Source organism: Anolis sagrei, chromosome 5, assembly GCF_037176765.1.
Source record: "Anolis sagrei isolate rAnoSag1 chromosome 5, rAnoSag1.mat, whole genome shotgun sequence".
NCBI lineage: Eukaryota > Metazoa > Chordata > Lepidosauria > Squamata > Dactyloidae > Anolis > Anolis sagrei.
In genome coordinates this window covers 81,137,421-81,157,660 of record NC_090025.1, presented here as the reverse complement: position 1 = coordinate 81,157,660, position 20,240 = coordinate 81,137,421, and the positions used below count along the sequence as shown (strand labels likewise).

General features: G+C 40.8%; 1 protein-coding gene across 1 annotated transcript in view; it reads left to right on the top strand.

Moving 5' to 3' along the window:
- Positions 1–2,472: 2,472 nt before the first annotated feature.
- The window catches only part of CPNE8 (copine 8), a 65,576-nt gene continuing 47,808 nt past the window's right edge, over positions 2,473–20,240 (top strand). The window contains exon 1 of the mRNA XM_060778411.2: positions 2,473–2,927. Within this exon, the coding sequence (XP_060634394.1) occupies positions 2,794–2,927 (134 nt within the window). The 5' untranslated portion in view covers positions 2,473–2,793. The remainder of the gene's footprint in view (positions 2,928–20,240) is intronic.

The window sequence follows — 20,240 nt, the reverse complement described above, 5'->3', positions numbered from 1 at the left end:
GCCTAAGTACAAGATATATATACATACAATATATTATATTATTAGCATAGTACAATACAAGTCTCTTAACACAAAACCTTACAAAATACATAGGAAAAACATTTTTATGATTTATATTATTGGATTATATTATTGTCTATAGTGGCCTCTTGCCCCTGAGTTTAACTAAGTCACAATAAATTCACACTTCAGTCCCTTCCACAGAGCGATATAACCCAGAATATCAAGACAGATAGTCCATAATATCTGCTTTGAACTGGGTTATCTGGGGCCCCTTCCACACAGCTGAATAAAATCCCACATTATCTGCTTTGAACTAGGATATATGGCAGTGTGGACTCATATATCCCAGTTCAAAGCAGATATTGTGGGTTATTCTGTCTTGATATTCTGGGTTATATAGCTGTGTGGAAGAGCCCGAAGTGTGAATTTATTGCGACCATGCCTCCTGAAGTCTGACTTGGCCAGCATAGTCCACACGTTGGTTACATCCAGACTGGACTATTGCAATGCATTCTACATGGGGCTGCCCTTGAAGATGGCCCGGAAGCTCCAACTGGTACAACGGGTGGCAGCCAGGACCCTTACTGGAGCAAACTATAGGGAGCATACAACGCCTCTTTTAAAACAGCTTCACTGTCTGCCAATAAGCTGCCGAGCCAAATTCAAGGTACAGGTTATGATCTATAAAGCCCTAAACGATTCGGGCCCTGCCTATCTTCGCGATTGCATCTCCCTCTATTAACTGGCGCGAACTTAAGACCTTCCGGGGAGGCCCTCCTTTCGCTCCCACCACAGTCACAAGCACGGTTGGTGGGGACGAGAGAGAGGGCTTTCTCGGTGGTGGCCCCCCGCCTCTGGAACGACCTTCCTGGCTAAATAAGACAGGCCCCATTCCTCCCCTTCTTTCGTAAGACCTCAAAGACCTGGTGGTTTAAACAAGCCTTTGAGAACGACAAGTTCTTGCTCAGCCCCAGATATTGTTGAATATGGCTGTGCTGGTACAACTGCACCAGGAGCTCCAATTTTGTTTGCTTTGCATTGAATGTTTGTTGCAGTCCTAAGTTTCAGGGACTCTGTAGATAGGTGGCTTCTTTTGGCTGCAATCATAGGGCAAGCCACCTGTCAATTATAGTTAGGTTCCCTGGTCCCGCCCCTTTTTTGAGTTTTGGAGGGAATAGAAGCCTTTTGAGTCAGTCCTCACAGAGAAGCCTTTCGCACAGGACATAAAACGAAGAGCTCCTGTAAAAAGCTTCATCTTCTACGGCTTGGCCGGGGAGATATACAGCCTACAGCTTGCCCGGGGAGAAAAGGCCCCACAGCTTGGCTGAGGATCATACAGCCTTACAGCTCCTTTTGCTGAGGGACTTCAGCCGGCCATCACCTAAACCTGAACTCCTCTTTTTCCCTTTGGAAGTCTACAAAGCTCTGCTTGGTAAGGGTCGCTCGTGGAAGCCAGACACAGTACCGGGTGCAGGGGCTCCACGCCAACAGAGGCAAAGACAGACTGCCCAGATCAGAAGTTAAGGATTTCCCCATTAGTTAATTACAGTTAAGAAGATAGTGCCTGTTCCCAGTGAACAAGATTGCAAGAGCCAATAGACTGTTAAGAAAGCTTGAAAATACATGTTTGTTTTCATCAATAAAGAACTTTGTTGGACTTACTTTAAGCCTCTACAGAACTTTGTTTTGGGGAGGTCCAAGGGCCTTTAATCTGAGGCAGCCCCGGCGTCCCGTTGGGCACACAGAATGTATGTCCTGTCTACAGTCATATGCACAGGCCCAGCATGCGACAGCACAATGGCCTTATCTTTTTCTACCACTTATCCCGGTCACTTCCTCCTCTTATGCCCGGGAAATGAACAGTCATAGAGTCTACCTAATTTCCCGGGCCCTCTACAAATTGCACTAGCCTCGGCCTGGCCTTTTAAATTGCCTTGAACAGGCAGGATTATTTTAAATATATATGTGCTATTGTGATTTTTTATGTTAATTTTATGTTTATGTTGTTTACTTTGTATGTATTGATGATGTCACTTGGAAACCGCTCTCAGTCCCCTTGAGATAGTTTTGTTGTTGTTGTCATATTGCTCTGTGGAAGGGCCCTGAGTCCACACTGCCATATAATCCAGTTCACAGATAATGTGGGATTCTATACAGCTGTGTGGAAGGGACCTTAAAGGACTGAAGGAAACAAAAAAAAAGTGAACGCAGTGTCTCAATTGTGGCCCTGTCTACACTTCACTGCTATTGCGCTGTGATTCCCCTTTAATTTGCCACAGTGGAATGCAAGAGATTGGTAACTTTGTTGAGGGGCAGAAAAGTTCTCAACGCTCTCCCTGAAGATTCTGACGCACGTTTCCATGGCAATTAAAGCGGGACGGTAACCCCTTCCAGGAGAGTGCCAGTTTGTTTCCCCTGTTGGGCTGTCTCGCGCCAGGCTCTTCCCGGCACGAGTCCCCCTCCCTCCGTGCCTCCTCGCGCCGCTCTGGGTCGGGAAGGAACCCCTGCGCTCGCGCCAAGAAGCCCTTCCAAGAACCTCCCTCCACTCCCGCTGTTCTACTGGAAGTCTGTATGTGTTTGCATATGTGGTGAGAGAGAGGGGAGAAAAAAAGAAGGGGGTGTCACCGTTTCGTGACGGCGGTGACGACACACACACATATTCTCCGTTCTTTTCCCCTCAGTCGGCGCGCGGACGGCGCGAGCTCCTCCAGCCCCTTTGGCTCGGGCTGCTTCCTTCCTCCTCTTTTGTTTTCCTCTCCGCCCGGCTCTTGCCCCGCCTTGGCTTGCCCCATGTTCAGCCCGGATAAACTGTTGGGGCAGCTCTCCAAGCTGGACCGGTACGGGAACATGGCCTCCATGGGGGATTTTAGCTCCGTCAGCGCCAACATCCCGGCCACCCGGGTGGAAGTGTCCGTCTCCTGCAGGTAAGGGCGGCGGGGGAATGTGTTGAGGGCATTGTGCGCGCGGAGGGCGGTTTCCCCTCCAGGTGGGTTTTGTGTTTCTTGGGCGGGGAGGCGCCCCCTGTTTGAGGCGCGGGCGGGAGGAAACGAGAAGCCTCCTATTCAGGGCGCCCCCTTTGGACGTGGCAAAGGCTGGTGACGCCTCCCTCCCTCCCAACTAGAGTTGTGTCTCTCTGTGTATATGTGTCCCCGACTTACAAACCACTCACAGTTAAGAACAGGGGGGAGATAACAGGGAAGGAGAGAAATCTATCCCAAGGAATGGAAATCCACAGCAGGAAGAGTGATCCTGGGGGAAAGGCGTCTCCACAGAAGCTGCATCACCAATCCTTGTTTCCACAACAAGCCAAATGTTTCGAAATCCAATGGTCACATGGACAGAAAGTGACTTGAAATCTTCTGAACAGGGGCACAGACAGCAAAACAAACCCCACAGGGGTATTATTAACCCTTCTCTGTGGTGTCCAAAGCTATCTATCTATCCAAGGATATCTATATCTATCCACGAAGAAGGGTTTGTACAGGGGCAGAGACACCAAACCAATCCCAATGGGGTGTTAACCCATCTCTGGTATCCAAAGATAGGTATTATATATATAACCAAGCTTTGAATACTACAGAGAAGGGTTTGAACAGGGGTACAGACAGCAAAACAAACCCCATGGGGTTGTTAACCATTTTTTGTGAGATCCAAAGCTAGATAGATAGATACAAGTTTTGGATGCCACAGAGAAGGGTTTGGAAGCAGAGAGATACACACACACACGCACACATATATGTATATATATATATTTGCCGTCCCCTGCCACACTTTGCTGTGGTCCACTCTGGTGGTCATGGGGGTTCTGTGTGGGAGGTTTGGCCCAATTCTATCATTGGTGGGATTCAGAATGCTATGTGATTGTAGGCGAACTACAAATCCCAGCAACTGCAACTCCCAAATTACAAGATTCTATTTTCCCCAAACTCCACCAGTGTTCACATTTGGGCATATTGAATATTCGTGTAGAGTTTGGTCCAGATCCATCATTGTTTGAGTCCACAGTGCTCTTTGGATGTAGGTGAACTACAACTCCAAAACCAAAGGACACTGCCCACCAAACCTTTCCAGTATTTTCTGTTGGTCATGGGAGAACTGTGTGCCAAGTTTGGTTCAATTCTATCGTTGGTGGGGTTCAGAATGCTCTTTGATAGTAAGTGAACTATAAATCTCAGCAACTACAACTCCCAAATGACAAAATAATTTATTTTGAGTGAAGGGCATACATTGGGTTGTTTGGTGTCTTGTGTCCAAATTCGGTGTCAATTCGTCCAGTGGTTTTTGAGTTCTGTTAATCTCACAAATGAACATTACATTTTTATTTATATAGATATGTGTGTGTGTGTGGTTTTGTGCATGAGTTATAATGTTGTTTGGGGTTTTTTTTTTTGCTTTTAAGCCTCTTCTGTTGTGTTTTTCAGTGTTTTTATGAGTGATGGTCACTTGTTGGCCTGATAGGTGTATTGTGTCCAAATTTGGTGTCAATTCGTCCAGTGGTTTTTGAGTTATGTTAATCCCACAAACGAACATTACATTTTGATTTATATAGATAAGCAAGCTTTGGATACTACAGAGAAAGGTTTGAACAGGGCCAGAAACAGCAAAATAAACCCCATGGGGTTGTTAACCATTCTTTATGGTATCCAAAGCTAAATAGATAGATAGATAGATAGATAGATAGATAGATAGATAGATACAAGTTTTGGATACCACAGAGAAGGGTTTGGAAGCAGAGAGATACACACACACACATGCATATACACACACACACACACACACACACACACACAAAACACACACACATACTAGAACGGTGATAAAACTGATGAAGATATATCATCCAAATGAGCCCTCCAGTATTTATGTGAAATAATATGCTATATTAATCTTATTTAATGACATTTGAAAGCCTGCTTTCTTAAGTTGAATTTGTATGTAAGTCAGAAAAGGTACATTTTTAAAGTTTAAAGTACATTTTAAACTCCAGCCACATACAAACATACATACATATGGCTGGAATTACACTTAAAATATGCACCTGTTCCAACTTGCAAACCAGTTCAACTACAGAACCTATCTTGTTCATAACTCGGCACCCTTCCAGGCAGGCCCTATTCCAGGATCTGATCCTAGGTTTTCTGTTTATTCCAGATTATCTGGCAGTAGGAACTCATATAATCCAGTTTAATGCAGAAACCTGGGATCAGATCCTGGAATATAGGGCCTGTGTGGAAGGGCCCTTGGGGACTGTCTGTATGTGGAAGGAAAATCTGCCACGATTTCCTTGCTTGTTTTCCTGGATGTGAACGGGTAGCAACATGGCTGAAGCAATTTCTTGATCCATTTCGGGTGTGTGTGTGTGGAAGGAGTGAAATCCCTCTTCTACACAAGTTGGGGCCTGTGAGGTGCCCACCCGGGGCAGTCAAGAGCAGCAACTCTCCATTTGCATGCTCTTTAAACGGATTGCTTTAATAGTTGAAGACAACAAGCCAGGGATCCCCTTCAAAAGAAGCCACAAAGCGCATAGAGCGAACCAGCACCCGTGAGGATTGCTAGATGCCAGATAAACATTGCTCCTGGTTGCTTGAGAGTTTCTATTAAATCAGCCAAATATTATACCTCACAAGCCAGGGATCCCCTTCAAAAGAAGCCACAAAGCGCATAGAGAGAACCAGCACCCGTGAGGATTGCTAGATGCCAGATCAACATTGCTCCTGGTTGTTTGAGAGTTACTATTAAAAATCAGCCAAACATTATACCTCACGTTATACTATACATAAACCCTGTATCAACTTGATGTTCATATTGAAATGCAGTAATCCAAAGTAAAATTAGACAAAGTTAGCAATGTAACAGTTGTATTACATTATACATGTATTTCTACTTAAAGTATTTCTTCATTTCTTTTTTTGCCGGTTGCCTGAGACTTTTGATTGTTTATGTTCTGGTAACTGAGAGTCCGTTGTGTATTGATTGGGAAGATACTCATTATTTAAAAATGACAAGACACCTTTACTTGCAGCGATATCCAGAGAGCAACAAGCTGCCTGTGAGGACTCCCTTCTGTCACACACACACACACACACACACACACGGCAATCCACAGAAGGACTAGATTTCCTTTCCTATCCATCCTGAAAAGGGAAATGCCTCGCTTGGACTTGTGTTTTGTGGAAGGGAACATGATCAATAAAAAACATGTTTTCTGCCTGAGCCCATTCCCTTTCACTGGTGTAATGTCATGTTCCACCGGTAGTGGCACTTTTTCATACTCCTGTGGATGTTGGACTTGGACTGGGTACGAAATAGCTTTGCCTTATAAGCCAGAAAATCCTTTACATTGGTGCTTTTCTGTGTGTGTGTGATTTGGGCTTTCCCTGGATAGGAGGACACTTGCACTTCTCAGCATTTCTTTTACCACAATTTCTGCAAAAGGACGTTGTGAGTGTCTCCCCACTTTCCCCACTCATAAACATTCTGGATGTGAGCAAAATGTAGAAATGTAACATCCTGCTTTTTATGAAAAAATACTAGTGGATTGAGATTCAGCTCTGTTTCCCTTTGTGAATGAAATGAATAAGATCTTGGTCTGGTATATCTATCTGTTTAGCTGCGCTGATACTGGTCCCCTGGAATGCATAGGGACAGTGCTATACAGTTGGGAGTTGAAATCCTCTTAGAGAGTCTAAGATGACAAAAGAAGGATAAGGCTGCCATTCCTTTTTAATTCCTAGTGACTTGACATGAGAAAGTTAATGAAGCTTCTCTAGCCGATTGCTTTTCTTCACATGATGGGCACCATTCAGCAGTGATTTATGTCTTTGTACACTTTCTGATCTAGTTAAAGGTGCCATTCTGCTCTTGGTTTTGGCACTGGATCACCTGATTATTCGTAACTCCAGGTACACAAAGGCTGCTGTACAGGTGCCCTTATTGTTAGCCTCTATCTGTTACAGAAGGAAGTAAATGGTGGGGAAATATTGATAGCATCATATTTCTGCAAACATGGGAGGGGCAGCACACCTTCCTGTTATTTATTAGAGGAGACAGAGTTCCTAAATCAGATTTATATTAAAGGAATTAATTTGAAATTCTCTTGTTAGGTAGAAGATAATGCAGCCCAATTTCTTTGGTTCTTCTCATACCTTTTCCTCCAGCATTCCACAACTGGGCCTTTCACAAGATGTGTTTTTGTTGTGATCTGTGATGCAAAAGATGTAATTAAAAGAAAACATTCTGGAGAGAGGCAACTAAAACTACTTTGTGTGTATTAAGTAGTCAGCATTCTTTGTCTGCTTTCATAATTCTTGTTTTTTAAAATCTTCATAGAACCTCAGTTCTTGGAGCTCTGACAAAGAAGGATAGCTTATTTTTCATAAAACACTTGAACTGAAGAAAAAAAAGACATTTATCTTACACAGAAGACTGGAGATTGGGGCTACTGTAATTATTTTTTTTCAAAATCAGCCTTATTTATTTAATTAATTTATATCATGCATTTCTCTCTTAATGAGATCCAGGGCAGCTAACAGTAAAAGATAGAATCATTTTCTCTTACGTTGAAAACACAGGGTGGAGCTGTGTATTGCCTTTAGGGACATACAGAACACCCTCACCTCGCAACCTCTGCAATTATTATAGCCTACAGAGTATTTTTCTTGATTGCTTTCTTGAATGCTTGTGTTTGGAGAACAGTTTATTTACATTTTTCTCTGCATTTTCAGATATCTTCATCAGCATGTTCATTCCCTTTCCCAGAGTATTCTCTAAACTTAATTCCATTTTGTGTTGTAATGTTTAATTGCAAAGGAGGGCGCTTACTTGTAGCATTGATGGTTAGACAGCTTATTCACATACGTATATTTATCTATAGGCAATATATGGTGCAATTTAGGTATTCTTGGTATGCTACAGCCAGATTTCCATGACTTCCATGACAAGTAAAATATCTTGTAGTGGAATAACTGGAAACTGCCTCGCCTAAGAAAACCCAATGAAATTCATGGGGTTGCTATAAGTTGGCAGGCAACCTGAAGGCCAAGTGTGTGCATACGCACACACACACACACACACACACACATATACACAAATAATTGCTAATCTCTAGTAGTGTTTTATACTGTACTGCAGATATATATCCCCCACCTCCTGAAAGTTTATTTTTCTCTTTGGGGGATCAAAATTGGCTACAAATAGAGAAGAATATCAAGAGTATGCTGATACTAAAAAGGGCTGGGAAATGCCTGATGACTGATTTCTTATGCAATTAAGCTGACCTGGAAATCTGCTGCATTTTTTACATTTTTTGTCAAGATAGTGCTTGCTGATTTTACGTCATTTCCTAAGGAAACAAAACAAAATAAAATGAATGTAATAGTTTTATATTAATCAGATGTTTATGATGGGACACTCCAATCACTAAGCCAGTGCTATAAAGACAGATACTGGTATAAATAAACAGGAACATTTATTAGATGTGGCAGTTAGTTCTGGATGGATGCAACTTGTGTTGACCGTTGGAGCCTAATCAGTTGTGTGTGCTTTTTATGGTAGCATTGCCTTCCAAAGCATAATCTGAAAACTCTTTAGTAAACTGTTGAACTTTTGAGACATATATCATTTATTTGTTTACCACTTTGCCCAAGACACAACTGTTCTAGATATCATGCTGTAGATATCATGTTGTAGTTCATCTCCTTTTTTGTTCATTGAACTTAGGTTACATTATTAGAGCTACTGAGCATAGTGGATATTGTCTGGGAACAGGAGACTATCCCTTGACACAGACAGAAAAGTTAGTAGAAAAGACTTCGTGTGTTGTTGTTCTTGTTATTTGTTAGTTGACTTTGACCTATGCTCATCCTATGAATGAGAGATCCTCCAAGACACTCTGTCATCAACGTTTCTTCTCAAATTCTAAAAAATCAGGGCTGTGACTTCCTTGATTGAGTCTGTAATATAGTCTTCCTCTTTTCCGACTGCCTCCCAGTTTTAAGCAGTATCATTGTTTTGTTTTGTTTTTCTAATGAATCATGCTGTGTCATGAATGGCCAAAGTACAATAACATAAGTCTAGTACAGTGGTTCTCAACCTGGGGTCCCTAGATGATTTTGGCCTTCAACTCCCAGAAATCCTTAACAGCTGGTAAACTGGCTGGGATTTCTGGGAGTTGTAGGCCAAAAACATCTGAGGACCCCAGGTTGAGAACCACTGGTCTAGTAATTTGGGTTTCTAGGAAATGATTATACTCGACTTCCTCAAGGGTTCAGATATTAGTCATTTTGACAGGCCAACATCCCAAGTATAGATTACACGTCAAGACAATACAGTATTATGGCATACCCATTTTGTTTAGAGCAGTGGTTCTCAACCTTTGGGTCCCCAGATGTTTTGGCCTTCAACTCCCAGAAATTCCAACAGCTGATAAACTGGCAGGGATTTCTGGGTGTTGTAGGCCAAAACACATGGGGACTCACAGGTTGAGAACCACTGCTTTAGAGTGATACATAGTTTTTCATGATCTGAACAATCGAAGGCTTTGCTGTAATCTAGGAAGGTCTCACTGATTCTCCTCAGATTTTTTTTTGTACACTCCAATATCCATTGTGATCTGTAATGCCTCTTCCTTTTCTGAACCCAACTTAAATATATGGCATTTTTCTAAACTAACTAAACACGTTTCAACTAATTATAGTCATTAATAATTTAAAATATCTCATTCAATCACATTTACATAAGAAATGGGAAAATTGAGGGTTTTTTTGTTTTGTTTTATTGCCTTTCCGATATAAGTTAAATGTCCAATAAAAGACTTATCAGAATGAAGGTAAGAATACCATGGAAATTTTAGCCAAAATCCTCTCCTCCGTCCATGGTTTAAGTTTAGAAGAGAAGGAAACAGGTGCATTGATTTGAAAAAAACTATATTCTTATTTTCTAAAAGAAACAATCTAGACAGAAAAAGTATGTCACTGTAACTGTGTCTAATGGTCAAAGCTTAAGACATGAAATTTACTTTGTACAGAAATATAGATAGAACAGAACTCTTCACAATACAAGTCAAGTAAAAAATGAGAAGAAATATTTGACAGCGGGTGAGTTATTTTGCTTTTTCACATACTTGAATCAGACTATGAAGCAGGAAGGAGGCTGGTGTGTAGGGGCATGGGGGAGAAGAAGCTTTTAGTGTTACCAGGAATGTATGATTGCAACATGTGCGTTATACATACCCTACCCAGGCATAGTAGTTCTTTACTTAAATATTGAACTTTGCCCAGTATGATAACTAATCCTGTCTTTGTAGGAAAAGCCACATGTTAGCGGTGGAGCATATAGTCTGAATTTTAAGAAGTCTTGGATCTACTCTCTAATCATGGGGTCACTGCCAGTAAACATAGGCAACTGTAAACCGAATTCTGCCACAGTTTAAAGCAACTTCGAACATTCTTTGCTCCTTTACAGAATGTGCTTATTTTTGATAAAATTTTAAGCTTATCCAGGCAGCATTTCACTGTATGCCCATGCTGTATTTTAGCCCTTATATAGGTTAGTATCTCCTTACTCAGACAAGAAGTAAGAGCAGATTTCTTGTACATTTATAATGTGTGTGGTGTCCGCCAGGTTTTAAAATGGGTACACAATGTATATGTTGGCACTTCAAAAATATACATTTAGATACATTCATCCTGCAAACACAGATCTTGAACTGAAGCAGCAACAGTGTGTTCTTATTTGATAAAGTCTAGAAAAACACGCTTTAATTTGACAGCGGATTCTGGACTTTTAGATAACACTTGTGGACTAACTCTATATAGTAACACTTCCTTCATTGGGAAAGTAACTTCATTATATTTAAAATATTATATCTTGGGAAGAGAAGTGCTTCATCATAACTAATATATGGTAGATAACATTCTTCTCGAAAAAAGCATCAGTAAATGGCTACTGTAGTGAAATACCTTTAAGTTAGAGGAGTCTAGTCTTTTGGGCCAATGGGTGCAGAGGGAATTTTGAGAAGGTGCCATGTGTATTGTCACAAAGAGGAAACTATGGTGAGATGCTAGTTCACTTAATGGCTGTGATGGTCATCAGAATTCACCAGTTTTACCAGAAAAATAAAATACAAAATACAGGCTGTGTGCCCCAGTACCTGAACACACACACAGGTAATAGGTGTTTTACTCTCCCTTTGAACTCAGCTCTTGTTAAGGATCATTTACAACCCTCTCAAGCCATCATCCTATACTGCCAATATGGTCCTTTCCCATCAATTCACAGACACGCAACCCAACTTCTAACCATTAAACAGACAAGCAATATATTCCTCCATCCCTCCTTGGCCCCTTCACCCTCAACCAGTGTCCCCAAGATAATGTGAATATTCCTTCCACTTGTATTCATCCCATTTCCTGCTCAGCCCCAGTATGGAAAAATGGCCTAGTACAAGGGTCCTTAAACTTTTTAAACATAGGGCCAGGTCACAATCCCTCAAACTCTTGAAGGGCCAGATTATAATTTGAAAGTAACATGAATGAATTCCTATGCATGCTGAACATATGTTATTTGTAGTGCAAATAACACTTTAAAACAATACAGTAACTTAAAAGAACAATATTAGCAAATATAAACTTAATAGTATTTCAATGGGAAGTGTGGGCCTCCTTTTGGCTAATGAGATAGGATTGCTGTTGTTGTTGTTGTTGTTGTTGTGTGCTTTCAAGTCATTTCAGACTTAGGTTGAGCCTGAGCGAGGGCCAGATAAATGACCTTGGAGGGCTGCATCTGGCCCTTGGGCCTTAGTTTGAGGACCCCTGGCCTAGTAGGACAGGTTTCTTTATTCATATTTCTGTACCAAAATTCTGCAATGGTTATTTTCATGTATATTCAGTAATTAGTTGTCTATTTTCAGTATTTTCAATTTTAACTAGTGCATGAAGTTTTTCGTCAGCTCATGCATATTTCTGAAAACAGATATAGTTGTGATCCAGTGTTCCAAGTAAAAAAAAAATCTACACTTGGGTCCACTTTAAGTTATTTAAGCCTAACAACAACCCTTTGCAGACCTTCATGTCTGGTTTGAGGAAGTCTAATACCTGGGCGGGGAGCCTTTCAAAGCCTGAGTTATAACTTGTGGAACTCTCATTGTTTACATTTTAGCAGTGAGTGAATAGATATATAATAGGGCCAAAGCGAAGTGAGCAAGACTACAGATAACTTACAACTGTAGATAGTTTCCTACCAAGCATAAAATACATAGCACCATTTTTGGTGAGCCTTTGTGTATTCTTTGGATAGATAATAGACAATAAATATAACTTTATTTACATGTGTGTATGAGATTCAGTACAAAATGTTAGGCCATTAAAAACTTGAAAACATTTTATACCTATTACTCACCAAACATTAAGAACTCCAAGTTAAATTTACAGGTTGTTTTGATACATGTGCAAATTGATGTGTTTTGTGAGATGGACAACTGTTGAATGCAGCAGCTTTTTTTCCAGGCGGAAAGTGTGATGATGTCACTTCTGAATTGGTCTTTAACTACAAATTAACTATTCCTTCATGGGTTTTTTTTTTAAAGTTTGGGAGTTTAAGAATGTGAAAGAAAACAAACTACTATGGCTTGCTGCCATTTAGTAGGCTATTATGAGTGACCTTTCACTTATTTTTTTTCAGTTGTCCAGTTCTGTGAGTTATCCTGGGGCATTTAAAGGCCAGGGAATAAAATGGCTGGGACTTTCTGCAGCCCATGAGTTACATTTCCTGTACTCCACTATATGGAGGGAAAAATACTCTGAACATTTATATTGTTCTTTTTATGGAAGGGATGTATTACCACCAGGATTTGAGAGCTACATTAAGAGTCACGGGACTTTAGAGAGCCACATCCCTTTTCATGCAAACTTACTACCTCTAATAGTTGAAATCTTTTTTTTAAATAACAAGAATGTCTCCCTGTTTGGAGATGGTTTTGGCATACAACCTCAGTTGTTTTAAGCTCAGAAGAGAACTTCCTGAAAATCAAAACTCATCTTCTGCTCCACTCCTGTTTTAAAGAAGAGCTTTCCTCAACCCAGTAATGGCCTTCATGTCTCAAACATAGTAAGGATATAGATCATATGTCAGACATGCAGATGTAATGTAATATATTGAAAGATGTGCATGTGTTCCAGGTGAACTTCTTGCATTTTTAGAGAGAATCTTGAGTCTAAACTCTCTGTAGACACAAAAGCACTTCTACCTCTGAGTTTGGATTTATGATTTGGGGTAGTTCAGAGCTTATTGTCGTTTACACATTGTCAGTTATTTATTAATCTCTGCGCCTCCTGGGGGTTATAGGCATGGTGATGTTATGCTTATAGTTCCTTGTTGGGCTGAATGAAATGCTGTGGTATTCCCTAAAGGTTACATCATTGGAGATGAGGATGTAAAATTTGTCAATCAGACAAAGTTATGGTATTTTAACTAGTGGCGTGGGAGACCACACAAAACATTCTCAGTTTGAGTTCTATCTTGTAATGGATGTTGCATTAAGCAGTCACGCACCTGTTGCTGCATGAAAAGTTGTGTGTGATTGCACACAAATACCCAATTTACAGCTTCTAGGACTGTAGTCCCTGTAAAAGATCACATTCTATATTATAATATGTAATAATATAGAATGTGATCTTTTACAGGGCCTACAGTCCTAGAGGCTGTAAATTGGGTATTTGTGTGCAATTGACTTGTGGACTGAAATGCCCCCCTCCTCTCTCTCTCACCTCTTTTTCTATTATCTGGCTATTCACTCTTGTTAAATAGAGTCTGTTTTAAAATGGTTTGACTTCCAATGGTTGTACATAGGGCTGGGCGGTTTTGTTTCGTTAATTCGTAATTCGTTAATAATTCGTTAATTTTTTTAATTACAAAACGATAACGAACCATTCTGGAGCAATTTTTTAAAAAAACGAATTTTTAAACACGTTTTGTAAATGCTTCGTATTTCGTTATTGTATTCGTTTCGTTATTGTTCTGAGGTCGTTTCGTTATTATTTCCGCATGTCTGGGGCAAGTTTTTTGTTTAATTAGTGAAAAAAAATTATAATATCACACCAACAGTCAACAACAGAGGGAGAGGGAAGCTTCAGAAGTTTTTGGAGGTTTTTTAGCGTATTTCGCGGTCGCGTCCGCCATTAACGAATCGATTCGTTATTGTTTCGGAAATTGATTCGTTAATGTTTTGTAATTTTTTTCACATTTACGAAATTTCGTAAATATCGAACTTTTTAAAAGGAAAATTTTGTAATTATTTTAAATAACGAAACGCAAAAAACCCCAAAAAACGAATCGATTTTAGAAACAAATTTTTCCGTTGTTACCCAGGCCTAGTTGTACAAGCTTCTGAATGCTCCTTCCACCAGTGATAACTGTCACTCTTGGCAGTTTTCTCATGAGGAGCTGGTTTTGGGCCATTGATATGGGTAATCCCACATTCTCCCTTGTTTGTGTTGGAAATGACAACTTCTCCAAGCCTTCTCTAATAATGTTTATATATGATTCTATTGCTTTCTGTTTCCTCTATGTATATTCTGCTGTGCAGCTTTCTTTACTCTATGGTTCCTGAGAAGCTACAAAAGGGACTGCAGACCACATGCTTTCCCCACTCTCCTTTTGACTATGGGCCCTTCCACACAGCACTATATCCCAAAATATCAAGGCAGATAATCCCGCAATATCTGCTTTGAACTGAGTTATCTGAGTCCACACTCAGATAATGTGGGGTTTACTGCCTTGATATTCTGGGATATAGGAAGGGCCCCTAGTTACCTGTTGATAGCTGTATTGTTATATGAGAGATGCCCTGGCTGGATGGCACAGAGAACTATCTTAAACATATCTGAAACTGGGCTGATAAGTTTTGTACCTGTGTATATTGAACACATGAATGTTGTGAGTAAACCAAATACATTATTTTTATCAAAGTTTACTTCATTTTTGTTTCTTGAATTCATGCTATAAAACAAGTTGCTTTATGGGAAAGTATATATTTTTGGGCACTGAAAAACACTTCTGAAGCACTGTTGTTTTTTATGCACTGGCAAAATCTGTTTACCTAACAGATCCAAGATAACAGGTTATTCACCCAACAACTAGGAGCCCCCAGTAGCGCAGTGGGTTAAACCCTTGTGCCGGCAGGACTGAAGACCGACAGGTCGCAGGTTCGAATCCGGTGAGAGGCGGATGAGCTCCCTCTATCAGCTCCAGCTCCTCCAGCTCCTCATGCGGGGACATGAGAGAAGCCTCCCACAAGGATGATAAAAAACATCAAATCATCCAGGCGTCAAATCATCCAGGCAACGTCCTTGCAGACGGCCAATTCTCTCACACCAGAAGTGACTTGCAGTTTCTCAAGTCACTCCTGACACGATAAAAAAAACCCCTAACAACTGAAACAATTACCTTGAATAATTATATCTGGTTGTATATAGCAAGAGAAGATTCTATTCTAAAGGATTTTTGGCTCTTCCTTGAAAAGTCATGTTTTTCTAAAAAGTTATGATCTCCTAAAAGGTGTTTTCCAAAAGGTTATGAATGCCATTTTCCAAAAGTTTGGGGAAAATTTTCCTCAGCTAGGCCTTTCCACCTTTGGGAACCAGAGCATTCTCAGGGCCCAAAATGTGCAAGCTTGCATGCTTTTATCAGAGGCGTCCAAATAACACTGCCAGTAAAACTGAATAAATTCAAGACAAAGCAGGTGTGGGCACAGTGCCTCAGGTTTTTCAGGCTCCATGAGCCTGGAAAACTAAGAGAGCACCAACTAAGGGGTGTGGGGAACTTAAATGCATGACTTAGTGGGTTTCTTAAACCTGCTTCAGCACATTTAAGTGAATTCTGGCAGCACCCTCAGAGACACCCATTTCCCATTGTCTTTCACCCAGAATCTATTTTCTACTATCATTTCCACAAGTGCTTATGTGCCTCTTCTTTCCTACAGATAAATCTTGTTAATATTTAACATTCAGTACACATGCTTGAATTATTTTTGTTTCACACAGTAATGGATGGCCCTGAAATATGTTGACAACAATAGTATTAATTCTGTATAGCAGGTGGTGATTAGTATTTGAAACCATTATCTAACACTAGAAATCTCTGTTCAAATTATTCACTGGTTAAGTTAATTTTCTCTCCATATTCGTATCCACCAAGTGACAATGTGACATAGGGCATTTGGAAAACTCCCTATTCCTTCTCATTCCATTTGATGGTGAGAGTTAGTTATAACAGTAGTTCTCTCTGTATATTCTGTGCTGTAGTTTGTCTACTAGATGGCTACATTTCTTAGACACTATAAATTTGAAAGTCAAAACAAGTTCCGCAGAAAGCAATGTCTGCTCATATTAATTAAACCTGTCATGCTGTCTGTGGGATGTGGCTTGGAGTTCCATTTGATTTATGTTGTATTTAAATGGTTTACACAAACATAACTTAAACATATGGTTTCTTTTCCTGTATAGAAACTGGTACAAAATGTTCTGGAATGAGTCAGTTTGGCATGAGTCTGTTTCATATTCTTAAAGCTTGTGGCCCCTAATCAGTTTCTCGTCAACGGTTACAATAGTTTTTGTGTTGCAATGTTCTTTCAGTACTGGAACTTTGCCTATATTCGCTAAGGATTACTGTGTTGTTTCTCTAGTTTTGTTCTTTTCTTCTTCTTTTGTCTTGTATCTCACTTTTATGTTTTGTTTTGGTTTGGTTTTTGTTGTTGTTTTGTTTTGTTTTTGTTTTTGTTTTTTGCATCATCCTTCCCATTTTGGTTTGTTTCTAAACATTTTTCATTGGTCTGAGGGACTTATGGTACTCAAGCTGTTCTTTAAGAAATATTTTCCAGACAGATCAAATGTGTCAAGATAAGGTGATATTTGTTGGTGTGCATTCTACTTCATAAAAATAAAAAGTATAAAGAAAAGAATATATGTCACTTTACTACTCACATGATATCCTGGATTTTTCCCTTCTTTCTCCATATAGGAAAAAGCAAAGGATACAATTATCACTAGAGATGCATCTACACTGTAGAATTAATACAGTTTAACACCAATGTAACTGCCATGGCTTAATGCTATGGAATCATGGGAGTTGTAGTTTTCCAAGTTCTTTTGCCTTCTGTGCCAGAGAGTGCTGGTGCCTCTCCAAATTACAATCACTAGGATACTATAGTATTGAGCAATAGCAGTTAAATTGATGTCGAACTGCATTAGTTCTACAGTCCTGATGCACCCTAAGATAACAAGGAAGGAGGAACAGCTCTGTAGTGTTAAATGTATAAAGAGAAGCCTATTCTGTTTCATGTTGATCCACTATACTAGACTATTCTATAGAAGTCTTGCTGACAATGTGTCTATAGAGACATAACGGGGACTCTCAAAACCTAAGCTAAAGATATGTTCTTCCAGTTGGAAATGCATCAGCTTGCTGGATGGCAAACTAATATCGAAAGCAATGGCAAACTTCTTCAGGACAGATTTTGCCCAGAAAACCTTCTGAGATCCTTAGGGTTGCCACAGATCAGAAACAAAAACAGCAAATCATGGGAAGACTGTGAGCCAAAGGTTATTTATTTATCATGTCAGTAGCAAGTTGAGACCATGGTGGTCCATGCCTTGGTTACATCCAGATTGGATTATTGCAATGCACTCTGTGTGGGGCTGCCAACTGGTGCAAAGTTCAGCAGCCAGGCTTCTAACTGGAACTAACTATAGGGAACGTACGACACCCCTGCTAAAATGGCTCCACTGGTTACCAATAAATTGCCAGTCCCAATTCAAGGTGCAGATTATGACCTACAAAGCCCTAAACAGTTCAGGCACCACCTATTTCCGTCATCTCATTCCCCACCCCCATGAATAAGGGCTCTAAGATCTGCCGGTGTGGCCCTCCTCTCGCTCCCACCACCATCACAAACATGGTTGGTGGGGACAAGGGAAAGGGCCTTCTTGGTGATGGCCCCCCGACTTTGGAATACCTCCCCCCCCAAGAGATTAGGCAAGTCCCTACACTGTCCTCCTTTCGCAGGGACCTGAAAACTTGGTGGTTCCAGCAAGCTTTAGAAAATGATCAGCCCCAGGTCCTTCCTTTAGCCATCAACCTTGATCTGCACTTTATCCACTTCCCCGGCCCTATGATATTCTGTTGCACTAGCCCTTGGCCAGCCCCTTTATAGCTGACTATGTCCACTTTGTAATTCTGGCCATTGGTATTTTTAATCCTGTTTGGTGGAGTAAAATTGAAACTGGTTTTTAAATCTTCGTCGCTGTTTTAATAGGATTTATGTTTATGTTTTAAAATGTTTAATTTTGTTGTATGTTTTTTTTCTTTTGGCAATTGAATGTTTTGCCTTATGTTGGAAACCGCCCTGAGTCCTCTTGGGGAGATAGGGCTGTATATAAATAAAGATTATTATGATTTGAAACACAACAAGATGAGTCCACAGCAGACAAAATAATTCTGCTGGCTGTTGTATTGGATCACATGTCGGACACTTCCCAAGTGTCTAGGACTGTGTGATGTATTGGCCAATAATGCGTGCAGATCCCAGTAAGGTGGCTTTCTGCGGCTGGCAGATGGTAATTTTGTCAGTGCCAATTGTGTTTAAATGCAGGCCAATGTCTTTAGGTACTACACCCAGTGTGCCAAGCACCACTGGGGCCACCTTTACTGGCATGTGCCAGAGTCTTTGCAGTTCGATCTTTAGATGATGATGATGATGATGATGATGATGATGATGATTACTGTTAAAATGCATTTAAAAACACAAAGAAAGTTTAAAAATTTGGCATTCTGCTAAATGTCCTTTGACCAGAAGCTGGCCACTTGGAGTGCCTCTGGTGTTGCTGTGAGAAGGTCCTCCAGTGTGCATGTGGAAGGGCTCAGGTTGCATTGTGGTAGGTGTTCTGTGGGTTGCTCTTCTCCACGCTCGCATGTCCACTTTGTAGCCCAGTTTCTTAAGGTTGGCTCTGCATCTTGTGGTGCCACAGCACAGCCTGTTCAGCACCTTCCAGGTCTCCCAATCTTCTGTGTGCCCAGGGGGGAGTTTCTCATCCAGTTTCAGCCACTGATTAAGGTGCTGGGTTTTAATCTACCACTTTTGGATTCTTGCTTGCTGAGATGTTCCTTCAAGCTCTCTCTTAATCTTAGGAAGCTGTTTCTTGATTTAAGCCATTGGCATGTTGGCTGATATCCGAACAGAGGCTGGGCCAGAGATGTCACTGCCTTGGTCCTTTCATTATTGGCTGCTACGTCCCAACGGATGTCAGGTAGTGAAATACCAGCTAAACAGTATAATTTCTCCAGTGGTGTGGGGCATAGACATCCTGTGATAATGCAGGATATCTCATTAAGAGCCACATCCACTGTTTTAATGTGGTGATATGTGTTTCACACTGGGCATGTATATTCAGCAGCAGAGTAGCAAAGCACAAGGGCAGATGTCTTCACTATATCTAGTTGTGATCCCCAGGTTGTGCCAGTCAGCTTTCATATGATATTATTTCTAGCACCCACTTTTTGCTTGATATTCAAGCAGTGCTACTTGTAAGTCAGAGCACAGTCCAGAGTAACTCCCAGGTATTTGGGTGCGCTGCAATGCTCCAGTGGGTTTCCTTCCCAGGTAATTCTCAGTGCTAGAGATGCTTGTCTGTTCTTAAGATGAAAAGCACATGTCTGTGTTTTAGATGGATTAGAAATCAGTTGGCTTTCCCTGTAATAGGAAGTAAAAGCACCTAAAGCTTCAGAGAGCTTCTGTTCAACCAATTCAAAGCTCCCTGCTTGAGCGATGATGGCATGATTGTCAACATAGATGAAACTTTCTAACCCTTCTGGCATTGGCTGGTCATTTGTGTAATTGTTAAACATTGATGGAGCAAGCACGCTCCCCTGAGGCAAGCCAATATATTCCATGAGAGAAGGATTCTACTTAATCCTTTCCCTTATACCCCCTGCACAAATGTGCATAGAACTCAGCCACTCCTTGGTTGATGGAAAAAACCAAAGCATTCTTGCCCTGGTTCTGTAGTGTATTTGGACCAGAGTGTTCTTTCCAGTAGATATGAGAAAAACAAGTTCCCCAAACTGCTCCTTCCCTGGTTTGCACATGCATATGCCACCGGGATTGTGGCTCAGCTGGCTGAGTGTCAGCTGTATTAAGATCACTCTGACCAAAAGGTCATGAGTTCGAGGCCAGCCCGGGCTGGAGT